This window comes from Esox lucius, chromosome 1, assembly GCF_011004845.1.
Source record: "Esox lucius isolate fEsoLuc1 chromosome 1, fEsoLuc1.pri, whole genome shotgun sequence".
In the NCBI taxonomy this organism is placed as follows: Eukaryota; Metazoa; Chordata; class Actinopteri; order Esociformes; family Esocidae; genus Esox; species Esox lucius.
The window spans coordinates 14,593,987-14,608,484 of NC_047569.1; the positions used below are offsets into that span (position 1 = coordinate 14,593,987).

Sequence of the window (14,498 nt, forward strand, 5' to 3'; positions counted from 1 at the left end):
GGTATTGGGGTTGTGAGATTGTGATATGTATTAATGTTGGGGATAGGTATTGGGGTTGTGAGATTGTGATATGTATTAATGTTAGAGATAGGTCTTGGGGATAGGTATTAAAGTTGTGAGACTTTGATATTTATTAATGTTAGAGATAGGTATTGGGGATAGGTATTGAGGTTACAGTAGGTTTTAGTATTTATTCAGAACAGTTAAGGTGATAGCTAGGGTTTATGTGAGACTTTAAACAAAGTGTTTCACTGTAGATATTTGAACTCACAACATTCAAAGTCAGCAGCATAACCAGTCAATTTAAATGTAATCATTCTCACCATTGTTCATAGTGTCCGGTTATCAAGTCATATATAGATATTTTACTCAACTAGACAAACGTGCAATATTGACCTTTAGTTCAGGATCCACACACACTCCCAAGCACACACATACGCACACAGATATATGGTGATTTTATTTCAACTGTGTGATAGGTCATATGCTTTTATAGGAGCAGAAAATTGGAAAAGGAAAAGGTTTAGTACCACCATATCTTGTCATGTTTTAGTATATCTGAAATCAGACAGGTTTAATGGTCTGCAATAACAATAGAGAGGTCATTTTTTTATTTTACTTACCTTGAGATGTCCAATATTTTTCCTCCCATGCTGTCTGTAGTGGTCTCCACTGCATCAAAGGGCCAGGACTACACAAAGATAACATCCGTCCATGTGAAATTAAAATTCTCCACCTCATTAAGACTCAGCATGCCGATTCTTCATAACACCAGAAAAACAACATGGTAATTGTTTTTTAACCACTGGATACTCTAAAACAGCAAATATGCCCATGGTAAGTGGTCGCCTACGAAGTTTATCCTTGGGATCAGAGATGCAAAATGTTCCATAGTTAAGCTACAGATCTGGAACGGAATGGCAAAATAACCCTCTTCTTTCCAAATTCTAAAAAGGCAAGGTTCACCCCCCTGTAAATTTGTGATTGGTCCAAAATCAAGCACCGCAACGGTGGACATGTTCTTCATAATCCTAGCACACGCCGGGGAAAGAACACTTCCATAGACGGCAAGAACCGATAACCGTCCTAACTATAAAACAGGAATAATCATGCGACCATGTTCTACCGAAAAACTTGCCTTTGTTGTCCATGTCGTCAGGTTTTGTGCAGCAGGCCCAGTGATGACCGAATGTTTCTCGTTCGCTGCTGGTGAACAACACCGTATTCAAGTCCAGGCAACATTTTGGCTGGCGCCGGATAGCTAGGCTAATGAGCGAAGCGCCTGGCAACAGTTTATCATGCGCACACTGAGGTGTGACCGCACATGCATATCCCCCCTAAATGCCAAACAGGCTATTTGTCAAATCCCGCTGTGGGTGAATGATAGATGCACGACCAGACGTTGGCTTTGTGTGTTGCTGTTTGCTCAAGCCGCTACCCTTTAGAGCCAATTTGATTGATGAGTAAATATTAAACATGTCCTCTCAAGCCATTGCTGCACCACATTGTTTGGTTACTAGGCCTGCGTGCTGAAATGCCTGCTGACACACACCCATTCTGAGAAATACACACAGATACATAAAAGCAATCTTTCATAAATCTACTCTATTTACATAAACACACACAGACAGCACACACACCCCTGCTAACACAAGCATGAGCAGCCAGATACAGTCACATGTTCACCCATCACTCATGCTTCAGTGGAAACAAGGAACAGATACATAAGGTTTTATCTTGTTAGCCACCTTGTCTTTCAAACAAAAGTCTTCTCTGTGGTCATTATGAAAAAACAGGGTTGTTAACTCGCTCCCTGCTTGTATAGAATATGATCGGGCCTCAGAACCCATACGATTACTGAACACTAGATGGGGCTCTTGCTATACTATAAAAAAATACTAATTGAAAAGGGCATAAAAGGCGGGTAAAAGGGGGAGATTTTCATAGACATTACTACATCAGTAATAAGGACAAGGCTGCCATCTGTTGTCTGGTCTGAGAACTACATTCACACTGTGCAGGAACTCTAAAGACAACTTGGACAAGCTCACATTAATAGTTTTTCTTGTCTGTACTTAAAACGTTCTCTTCTGCTCATAATGTGAGTTTTCACAGAATGGTAAAATGTATTGTGATCTAAAGTATGATCGGTTTTCCTTGAGACCTAACCACATAATGTCCTGTTGTTCAGGATATATGGGACATACACCAATCATGACCACTGACAGATGAAGTGAATAACACTGATACACTGATCAGCCATAACATTATAACCACTGACAGGTGAAGTGAATAACACTGATACACTGATCAGCCATAACATTATGACCACTGACAGGTGAAGTGAATAACACTGATACAATGATCAGCCATAACATTATGACCACTGACAGGTGAAGTGAATAACACTGATACACCGATCAGCCAAAACATTATGACCACTGACAGGTGAAGTGAATAACACTGATACACCGATCAGCCATAACATTATGACCACTGACAGGTGAAGTGAATAACACTGATACACCGATCAGCCATAACATTATGACCACTGACAGGTGAAGTGAATAATACTGATACACCGATCAGCCATAACATTATGACCACTGACAGGTGAAGTGAATAACACTGATACACCGATCAGCCATTACATTATGACCACTGACAGGTGAAGTGAATAACACTGATACACCGATCAGCCATAACATTATGACCACTGACAGGTGAAGTGAATAACACTGATAATCTAGTTATCATGGCACCTGTCAGTAGGTGGTAAATATTAGGCAGCAAATGAACATTCTGCCCTCAAAGTTGATATGTTAAAAGGGTCAAATTGGGATGACTAGATGACTGGGTCAGAGCATCTCCAAAACTGCAGCCCTTGTGGGCTCATTGATGCACATGGGGTGCAAAGGCTGGCCCACGTGGTCCGATCCAACATATGTAGCTCAAATTGCTGAAAACTTACTGCTGGTACTGATAGACAGGTGTCAGAACACACAGTGCATCACAGTTTATTGCATATGGGGCTGCGTATCCACAGAACAGTCAGGATGCCCATGCTGACCCGTCTACTGCCGACAACGTCTACAATGGGCACGTGAGCATCAGAACTGGACCGCGGAGCAATGGAAGAAGGTGGTGTGGTCTGATGAATCATGTTTTCTTTTACATCACGTGGATGGCCGGGTGCATGTGCATCGCTTACCTGGAGGACACATGGCACCAGAATGCACAATGGAAAGAAGGCAAGCCAGCAGAGGCGGTGTGATGCTTTGGGCAATGTTCTGCTGGGAAACCTTGGGTCCTGACATTCATTTGGATGTTACTTTGACATGTTGCACCTACCTGAGCATTGTTGCAGACCATGTGCACCATTTTATGACAATGGTATTCCCTGATGGCATTAGCCTCTTTCAGCCCTGTGCCCTGCCACAGAAAAAATGGTTCAGGAATGGTTTGAGGAACACAATAAGTTCAAGGTGTTGACTTGGCCTCCAAATTACCCAGATATCAATCCAATTGAGCATCGGTGGGATGTGCTGGACAAAAGTCAGATCCATGGAGGCCCCACCTCGCTCCTTACAGGACTTAAAGGATCTGATGCTAATGTCTTGGTGCCAGATACCACAGGTCACCTTCAGAGGTCTAGTGGGAAGTCCATACCAGACGGGTCAGGGCTGTTTTGGCGTCAAAGGGGACCTACACAATAATAGGCAGGTGGTCATAATGTTATGGCTGATCCAAATCAATTATTTTAGTTCAACTTTCAGGTACTGAAAGAATTTTGCACAGTACTGTATATATAGAGAGATATTTCCATTTGATGCAATCTATGTTGAGGCAGATATGAAAGTAAGAAACATTCCATTCATGTCTCATACATTTTATTTCACCATTCCAAATGTGCATACTGAGTAATTGGCAACATCACAGATCATAACAATGAAAACATTAGAAAAAATCTAAAATAAACATAAATACCCAACAATCTTAAATGCATTAAATGCAAAGTATTGTGATATCTCTAAAAATAATCAAGATTCGTTGTAATTAATTCTTCATTTACTTAATTTGTATATTCTTACTAAAGTGCAGTATGATTTCAAAGTCCCCTTTAATTTAAAGTTACAAATCATTTAATATTCTTAGAAATATAATATGTTAATGTGATTCCCATTTTAGAGAATCAAGCGCTCCATTGCTCTTCCTTGGTTACAAAATCTTTCCTCAGTGGTCTGCTATCTCCCATGTGAATCAATTGCCTCCAGTAACCCAATCTCGCAGTAACTGACCTAAAAGTGGAAACTCAAGAAAACATTCTGCATAAAACGTTTATGGAAGGACCTAATATTACAGTATGTGAGAACCTCTGGATCTCTTTCGGTAGAATTCTGATAGCTTAGATGTGCTTTCACATAAAAACATGTAATTTACAATTACATAGGGAAACCCATTTCCGTGAAATTTATAGATATTTACCGTAATGTCCTATATTTCATTCACCATTGCTCTGAGTGAAGCTCAGATAAATGAGCCCTGAGATAGTTCCTGTTTAACTGAGTAGACATATCCAGTACAGGGTAGGTGCTGCTTCTCTTTCACTGTTAGCAGAGTCATGTACAGCCCATTGCATTACAAGTTATACCCAACCCCATTCAATTTAATAAATAGTTACAAGCATTTGATTCAAACCATAGCACTGGTTCCAAAACCCAGTGTGTGACAGAGTCAAATCAGAGATTAAATGAAATGGTTCAAGACAGTGGTTCTCAACTCCTGGCCTCAGGAACCTGAGTACCACTGTTTTTTATTCTAGCCCTTCAATAAAGGATTGATTTAGACTTGAGACACCAGGTGAGCGCTATTACCGACGAGGTAGAATAAAAAAGTAGTAGTACGTGGGTTCCCTGGGTTCTGTATTGTAAACCACCGGTTAAGAAGATGTGCGCCATGAAGGCTTTGTCCGGTCCAACCAGTCAAGACGGGACAGTCATGGTAGATGCGCTCCAGTTGTTCCTCCTTCAGTTTCACCCACTTCACCAAAAAGGTCCAGTATCATTGGCTACAAAGCATCCTTTACAGCCACCCGAGTCAGCCAACTGGTCGTGCTCAGCAACCGACCAGAGTGGGACCATCTGTGTTGAAAGAGTGCCCGCTCCCCTCAAGGCATGTTCCTTTTGCTCCTAGGGGCAGTGTGTTTAGACTGGGCACTCAGAACCAGGGCATTTTGGTTCCGAATACTTCTGAGTCTGCTCCTGGCTGTCCTAGCGTGCCGGGCTTCCCTCACTCGGTTCTGGCTGACCTTGGCTGAACCAGGCTTGAGTTGTGAGGCAGCCAGTTTGGCGGCATCCCTCTGCTTGGCAACCAGATCAGGGAACTGCTTGGTGTACAGAATGTCTGTGTACTGCAGCTCTGGAGTGATGAGGTTCTGACAAAGTGTTTTGGCGGGCCCGTCCAGCCCGGGGTTCAGATTGTAGCCCTGGATGACAGCCGCCCCGTACTGGAAAGGCTTGAGCCCCACGTCCTTCACTTGCGACGGGTCTACCGCACCACCGTCCTGCAGGCAGGTTTTGGCTAGTTCAGCACGTCGTTCCTGCAGCTCATTCACCTCCTGTCTCATCTTCTCGCTCCCCACCGTAATGTCCACGCGACGCCAGAAGGTGGCATTGAAGTGCAGGTACAGTTTCCAGTCAAGGGCATTCCAGGCCCGGATCTTGTCGGCGGTTTGCGGGGAGAGTGTGTGCCGTGTCCGCTCGCTCCGGCTGTTTAGCTTGAAGGATACAACATCGTCAAGTGACCAGCAGAGGGCGTGCTTGAGCAGGATCATGGACTCGTCAAAGTACTCAGAGATAAGGATGAGGTTGAAGTCCTGCTCGATAGCGCTGATGGTCATGGCGACCCGCATCTCCAGATCTTCAGTAGTCTCCACAGCAACATTGTTGTCAAAGCCAAAGTCAAAGGTCAGGATGTTTCGGGCGTAATGGTTGTTCGAAAGGGATGTGTTAAAAGTACGAGAGCCATTGTCGAAAAAGTCATCCAGGCTCTTTATCTTGTTGAAAGCTGGTATGCTCTTGTAGTAGATGAAGATAGACTCCATCATGGCCACAGGGTTTCTAAGAATGGAGAAGTAAAATGTGTCTTGGGGCATTACCTTAACAACCTGTAGGAAACATCAGAAGACCAAAAAATAAATAAAAAATGTATTTGTGAGACGCCATAATGTTAAATAATAATTTTGCATTTTCTTTTAAATTTGGTTTATATCCTTTGAAAAAAGACAGTAGACATCACCTCTGCAACCTCAACATCCCTTTGCTCCATGGTGGAACTTACCTCAGCTCGTCTGAACCTCATATGGTTGCACATGATGTGGAATTCCTTGACGCTCCCACTTTTCATGCCCTCCACAAAGTGTGAGGAAAAGAAGTAGGGATAGAACAGCTGGCTGTGCTTACTCAGCGGCAGGGCAAAGGTGAGATTCCGGCTATCACCGTAGCGATACAAGATGTTCAGGATGGTGCTGCTGGCTGTTTTGTGAGTTTTCAGGAAGACTATGTGGTTCTTGCGCTGACAGGTGGAAGTAGCGTCCCCCGGTCCCGCCGTGTTTATCGGCGGCCCGGCGACTAAAGATTCGACGTCGTTGCCGTAGGCACTGCGAGCGTGGGGGAGAGCGGTGCCCGGAAGGGCGGGACTGTTTCTGCTTTTCGGCCGGTGAGTTGAGTAGTGCTGCAGAGGGTTGCCAGGCAAGGTGGGTGGCCCTCTGCTAGCAGGATGACCCAGTGCCCCCTCTGGCCTGAGCGCCACAGACCAAGGAACCCCTAAGTGCAGAACATTATTACCCAGTGTGACTTTACTCAGGGCTGCCTTTAAAGCTAGAACGTTATCCCAGGCCTGCTTCCTTGGGTCTTTGACTGTACTGAAAGGGTTGGAGAGCTCTGTGACCTTCCACTCCTGGCCTGGCTCCTCTCTGCCGGGCTGATACTCCGCCAGTCTCTGTCGTTTGGAAACGCTCTGTTCTTGAGGCTTCACGTCCTCGTCTACCACGGGGGAGGGCAAAGAGCGCAGGCGTTCCCAGTCCCAGTGCTCCACTGGGGGAGTTCTCTGGATGTCGATGGTGAAGCGCAAATTCAGAACCTTCTCGCTCAACATCTTACTGTTCCTGAAACCAAACAGAGCAGTAGATTATAGTTAGCCAACCACTGACGCCACTTCATGAAACAAAGAAGAATGTCAAGGCTTATTACTCCTGATGCCAGTAATATCAATCCACATAGTATGATCTGACCTGACGGCTACTGTGTGTAGAGTACGAGCGGACTCTAACCTGGACTGCCAGACGACTCCTAGGATCTGGATGGCCACACAGAGCACAGTGAGAGCCATGAGCACCATCCAGAGAGACTTTAAGTGGCTGCACAGCACTCCCTTCAGCCTCCTGCAGGGGGCAGAGGAACCACAATAACCACATTAAACAGCTGCAGAAGCTTCAGGTACAGAAAAACTACAGACAGCTGGACTGTTTCAATGGCAATTATCTCATCCTAAAATGTTACTTTTTTGGAGTCTATTTAAAAATCCTGACCATTGGACAATGTAATTGTTCTATGCTAAGCTACAGAATGAGGCTTATTGTCTGAGATTAGGATCAGTGAATAATATTGGTTTGTATGTACAAGGTGTGTGTGAGGGAAGAAAGAATCTCAATTATTCATAATAAAACCCAATTGCACCTCAGTGAGTGGAATTGTGATTCTCTGCCCATTTACCATCAATCTCTTACATATGATAGCGTGCATGCTTTTATAAAAAATCTGATCTGTGTGTTAAAATATACAAGCATTTGTGTGTGTGTGTGTGTGTGTGTGTGTGTGTGTTTCTAACACAACTATAATAATGGAAGAAAAACGATCGCAAACTCTTTTTTATGTTAGGTTTAGGGCAAAATGTTAAATTAGGATTAGGGTTAGAATATGGATATTGTTTAGGGTTATAGTTGGGTTTAGGATTAGGATTAGTACAAATAAGATTTCTTTAAGGTCAATCTTTGGTGTTCCCATTGACATTGTCAAAAGACTGGACAGACCTACCCGATATGTGTGTCCAAACTTGTGCCTGGTACTGTAGCTAAGTAAACGTGTGTGTGTGCGCATGCCCACATCCACAGCAGAAACGTCACCAGCTTACTGGATTGGAATGCCTATGGCATAATGATGCAGTGACATTTCCTTTGGTTCAAGGGGCTTCCTGCTCTAATTAGGGCAATTAGCTGCCCTGTTTGATTCTGCCCAATGAATTTGCATCGGCTGAATTGAACGAAAAACCGCAATCCTCATTCACCCTTTCACCCTCTGCAATCAGATTGTGAGTGCGTTTGTCTGTGTACTTGTTAATAGGCTGGCTGTGCGTGGCCTTCAGATTGCAGGCCTACATAAGAAAAAAAACAATAACACAGAAGTTAGTGACAGTGTTCATAGGCATCCTTGCTGTGTTGAGGAGGTGCTATTCCTATCCATAGGTGTTGATGTACATGTACATTTGACTCAAATAAGTTATTAAAATGTGTGAGTAAAAGTGTGTGTGTGGGTGTGTGTTGTTGAGTGTTGCGTGTGGGGTAAATGTAAGCACTTGTAACTGTAAGCACTGTCAGTGTAGTACTCACATCCAGCCAGTAGGGGAATAAAGCATGACACACAGAGCCAGAGGCAGCTAGCTATCACCGATTGGTCATCATCAAAACCTGGGATGATGTCAGTGCAGAGCTGGCACCCCACCAAAACTGAATAACACGGAATTTTACAGATTGTCCGCCAGCTGGCCCACTGGAAACAGCACATGTGAACACCAATTGGTCTGTGTCACAATTGGAGGAGGGGCAAAAGAGTCCAACACGAAAAGTAGTTGCTAGAGCAAAATATTGCCCAATACTATATAACTGTACCCTGTTGATGCTTTAGTTTATGAGCCTTTTTCACAACTAATTTATGTATTGTGGCACTCATATACCTGTCACTGCAGCAGTCATGGTTTAGATTTGTTCTGTTTTGGTAGGGACTTTCCCCTATGCAATGATACCTCATGATTAGTTTTCCCATAAACTGCTCTGGTGTTAACCTAGTCCCAGTGTTATTGCACAGCACATTTGGAGGTTTCTCACAACAAGATCACTCTGCTGCGTATTTATTTGAACACGGTCTGCTCACTACATCAGACACAAAGTAGCCTACACAATTTTACATGTCAAAAAAGTGAGCGTATGTGGTGTGATGTGTGTGTAGTGTGAGCTCAGCTGTGGATAATAGCTAGATGGACTGGAAAATAATGGATAAGGGGAGCATACAACACAAACTCTCCAAGGTGGAGCTTGTAAAAATATATTTGGATTTAGTTGTGACTGCGTGCCAACTGGCGATAAAAATGAAAGCAAGATCATCCTCATATTTAAGGATGCAGTTCCCATTTTGCAACAGGAGCAGGAATCATTCAGCAAAGTTTGACATGGTTCTATTTCCCATGACAATAAACAGACTGCTGGATTCCTCCCGCATGTAGATATTTAAAGTAGCCTGGACTTGATTGGTCCTGTTATATTGTCGACCAACTTCAGTCTGCTAAGTTGGAATTATTTAACTGTCATGGTTGCCCAGATTCATTGGGTGAAGTTTGGACTGAAGTTGCAGACAGGATGGTTAGCTTAATTCATAGGCAGGCCGAAGCTATTTTTAACCTACTGCTTAGGCCTCCTAAAATAGTTATTTGACAGAAATATGTAATTAATTGTCTTACTGAGAAAGGCTTTTGGAGCCACTGTGCTCAAATATTATACAGTGCTCATAAGTTTGCATACCCTGGCAGAAATTGTGATTTTGAAAATATTATTGATAATTCAAACAAAACTGTATTTTATTTAGGGATAGTGATCATATGAAGCCAATTATTATCACACAGTTGTTTGGCTCCTTTCTAAATCATAATGATAACAGAAATCACCCGAATGGCCATGATCAAAAGTTTACACACTCTTGAATTTTTGGGCTCGTTACAGACACACAAGGTGACACACACAGGTGAAAATGGCAATTACATTTCCAACACCTGTGGCTTTTTAAATTGCAATTAGTGTCTGTGTATAAATAGTCAGTGAGTTTGTTAGCTCTCATGTGGATGCACTGAGCAGGCTAGATACTGAGCCATGGGGAGCAGAACTTTCAAAAGACATATGTAACAAGGTAATGGAACTTCATAAAAATGGAAAAGAATATAAAAAGATATCCAAAGCCATGCAAATGCCAGTCAGTACTGCTCAATCATTTATTAAGACGTGGAAAATTCAGGGATCTATTGAAACTATGCCAAGGTCAGGTAGACCAAGAAAGATTTCAGCCAAAACTGCCAGAAGAATTGTTTGTGATACAAAGAAAAACCCACAGGTAACCTCAGGAGAAATACAGGCTGCTCTGGAAAAAGACGGTGTGGTTGTTTCAAGGAGCACAATATGACCGTACTTGAACAAAAATGAGTTGCATGATCAAGTTGCCAGAAAGAAGCCTTTACAAGAAGCCTGGTTACAATATGCCTGACAACACCTTGACACGCCTCACAGCTTCTAGCACACTGTAATTTGGTGTGACGAGGCCAAAATAGAGCTTTTTGGAGAGGGGTCAACAAGGCCTATAGTGAACAAAACTGTGAAGCATAGTGGTGGCTCACTGATGTTTTGGGCGTGTGTGAGCTCTAAAGGCTCGGGAATCTTGTGAAAATGTATGGCAAGGTGAATGCAGCATGAAAATATGCATTCTTTTGAAAGAAAGTTGCGCATGGGACGCTCTTGGACTTTCCAGCACGACAGTGACCCTAAGCACAATGCCAAGTTGACCCTCCTATGGTTACAGCAGAAAAAGATGAAGGTCCTGGAGTGGCCATCACAGTCTCCTGACCTTAACATCATCGAGCCACTCTGAGATCTCAAACGTGCACTTCATGCAAGACGACCAAAGACTTTGCATGACCTGGAGGCATTTTGCCAAGACGAATTGGCAGCTATGCCACCTGCAGGAATTCGGAGACTCATAGACAACTACTACAAAAGACTGCTAAAGCAGGCAATATACAAAATTAAGAACTAAGATATGTAGACTTTTGAACAGGAGTCAGTTCATTTTTTTTCTTTGTTGCCATGTTTTGTTTTATGATTCTGCCATTCTGTTATGACCTACAGTTGAATGTGAATCCCAAAATAAATAAAAGATGTTTTACCTGCTCACTCCTGTTTTTATTACAAATGGTACATATATTACCAATTACCAATACCAGTTCTCCAAGGGTATGCAAACTTTTGAGCACAACTGTATGTTTTGGCCATGCTTGCAAAAAAAGAGTTTGGGATAGCAGTGTCCAGATAAAGAATATGCTTATGATAACCAAAACTGCTTACAGTATATTTATTGACAAGTTTCTAACAACCTGTTCATTTTAAATCATGAATTGTTAAAGGTCAAAGAAAAGAATAAGTCATAATCACAACCGAATGAAAAAATATGAATAAAAACATATACCACAAAACCAAAAGATATGAAGCTTCACAGAACAATACAGAACTTTTAAAGACACAATGTAGGCTATGAAGTTGTGTTTTCAAATGAAGACGAGAGCTGGAATCAAAGCTGCAATTCCAAACTGCTGTATTAAACATACATTACAGATTTTGAGAACAATGCTTTTGATTCTGTAATTGGGGTTGCAATAGTTTGTCATTTTGAAAAAAAAGTTTAAAACCACTGTTTTAGATCATTGATCTACATGGACTGGAAAGGTAAATACACTATGAGGTCTAGCCCGGATTAATGTTAATGCTCTCATATATCCAGAAGAGAGCTTTTTTAATTAAATATGTTATAGGAAACTACAAAAGCAGTTTGTTGGGATTCTCACTAGAGAGTTTGTTCCATTAGACCTATGTCTAAAGTAATGGAAATTACAGGGGGTAAAGCTAGTGTAACAACTACTCTGGTGATCTTTCACCCCAAAGACATTCCTCTCTGTCTCCAGCCTGCCTTTTGGTGAAATACAATATCAGTTCTGGATTATAACCTAATTAGTTTCCCATTTCATCAGACATTTAAAATAGTAATGACAACCACATTCTATCCTCATCTCACTCCACTCACCCTCTCTCTCTCACTCCTTCACCTTGAATTAGGATAATCTGTTAGTGACACATACCCTATGTTTACTGACTCACTGACTTGGATACAAGCCCTACTTCGCAAAAAGCTAGACAGTATGTTTGCTAAGCCACATAGTCCTGAAAAACAATTGTTAGCTGTGGTTAGGCTTGGATACAAATACTCTGCATGACTTCAATCACAACCTAAACACACATATTCTCTGAAAACAAACCACACTCTATAAACACACTCAAAACACACGCACATACACACACACATACATTCAAGCAAAGTTTGACTTCCTTTGGTGCAGCAGTTAAAGATTTAAATAAGAGGAAATAAAATCAATGTTAAAATCAAAGGTACCTCCAAAGACAGCTAATAAGGCAACTCAATTACACCTCCTTAACCCCTTAATACAATAGCTGCAATATAACTCGCCTATTGGCATTGTCAAGCCCTGTGGTCACTTCCAACTCCCCTGCACTAAATATAAAAACAAAGCAAAAACATTCCTCAATTCTACACCGCAAACCCAGTCACAATGGAAAGGCATGTCTCAATGTCTCAATAACAGGAAAACCATGGCACCACAGAAAAAAAACGCTCACATGAGAAAAAGGGGATAGTTGATTAAACAGTTGCTATACTAATAATAATATTTAGATGCCTCAGTTAAATCAAACCTGCATTGTACTATGCTCTTTTTTATAAAGGTCAAATAAATTCAATGTCTAATGTCTACCATGACTACTACCCAGGTTATCACCATACAGGTATGAACCTTGTCTGAATGAGAAGCATTTGGCCATGGGATGAATCCCAGCCTTAGTCACATAGGTCACTGAAGGTGGAATTCAGGTAACATGAGCATGTGAGACTGACATCAATATGCGGTTGCTAACAGTTAAGCTTCCTCCACTAACAGGTCGCCTGGCCCCACCCTGGGCATGAACCAGCAGTCTTCTGCTTCGCAACACACGTGAATATTATGCTTACCCACTTTCCAAACATTTGAGCGATTCAAAAGGCACCAGTTGGAACATTTCAAGCTAGCTGTTGAGTGAGCATATGGTATGTTCTTCACTGCGTTACAAACTTGTAACACAGCCAGCTACCCCAGGCTTTGAGCTGACCCAAAGTTAGGATATGGGTACCAGATACCAGTGAAAGGGATCCAAGGTAGGCTAAACTACAGTATAGCTGACATTCTGGAATATGTAGGGCCTAAACCAGATAATCAAAAGCAGCAAGATTCTAACCCATTGTTCCTCTTAATTATTATTTGTATCACTTATTTTATATAGTCAAATTAATTGACTATTTATACCCAGCCACTAATTGCAATTTAAAAAGCCACAGGTGTGGGAAATTCATCTTTATTTTACATTTTCACCTGTGTGTGTCTGTAACAAGGCCAAACATTCAAGAATATGTAAACTTTTGATCAGGGCCATTTGGGTGACTTCTGCTATTATTATGATTCATAAAAATAAATGTCTTCATATGATCACTATCCTTAAATAAAAGGCAGTGTTTTGCATGATCAGTCATATTTTCTAAATCAATGCCAAAATCAATGTGCAACATGTGCGTTTCTTCTTTCAACAATTTGAATGTGGTTTGAGGATTCTAAGTTGTTTAATAAGAAAATAAATAAAACCAAAGACTGTGCAACATGTGGGGTTTTCTCTGAACAATCTGAAAGTGGTTTGAGGTTTGTAAGTCACATGGTAAAAAATCTATTAAATTAATTATTTTGAGTCACGTAATTTATCGACAGTCCCTAACCATAAGCAAACTGCTGTATAGAGTATGTGGTTTGATACACTGACGATTTTGCAGGTTTTCCTACTTACAAAGCATGTAGAGGTCTGTAATTTGTATCATATGTACACTGTAACTGTGAGAAATGGAATTAAAAAAAAAAAATCCAGAAAATCACATTGTATAAATTTTCTGTAATTATTTGCAAAAATAATTTTTCTGTAATTATTTGCAAAAAAAAAAAAAAAAAAAAAAAAAAAAAAAATATATATATATATATATATATATATATATATTGAGATATAGTATGAATTACACAGGCAGATCTGCACATCTAGACTTTTTCCATTGGATAAAAATGGGGCAGCAAGTTTTGAAAAGTGTATTGATATTTCTGAAATTTCAAAGGCTAACTGTTGATGACAATGAATTTAAATAAAAAGTGTAAATAGCAGTTCAGTAAAGATACATATGATATATGTATGATTTCTTGTATTACTACTTTTTCCTCCTTATACTGTACTAGTGGGGCTGTATGCATAGCAATAGTGGGCTTTTAGT

General features: G+C 41.3%; 1 protein-coding gene across 2 annotated transcripts in view; it reads right to left on the reverse strand.

The window, feature by feature from the left end:
• Window positions 1-3,882: 3,882 nt before the first annotated feature.
• The window catches only part of gal3st2 (galactose-3-O-sulfotransferase 2), a 35,130-nt gene continuing 24,514 nt past the window's right edge, over window positions 3,883-14,498 (reverse strand). The window contains exons 2-4 of one of the 2 annotated variants that reach the window (XM_020056543.2): window positions 7,292-7,441; window positions 6,340-7,165; window positions 3,883-6,166 (exon numbers count right to left, since the gene is read on the reverse strand). In XM_020056543.2, the coding sequence (XP_019912102.2) occupies window positions 5,168-6,166; window positions 6,340-7,165; window positions 7,292-7,441 (1,975 nt within the window). In that variant the 3' untranslated portion in view covers window positions 3,883-5,167. The remainder of the gene's footprint in view (window positions 6,167-6,339; window positions 7,166-7,291; window positions 7,442-14,498) is intronic. The other variant, XM_013134482.3, reaches the window with a different exon arrangement.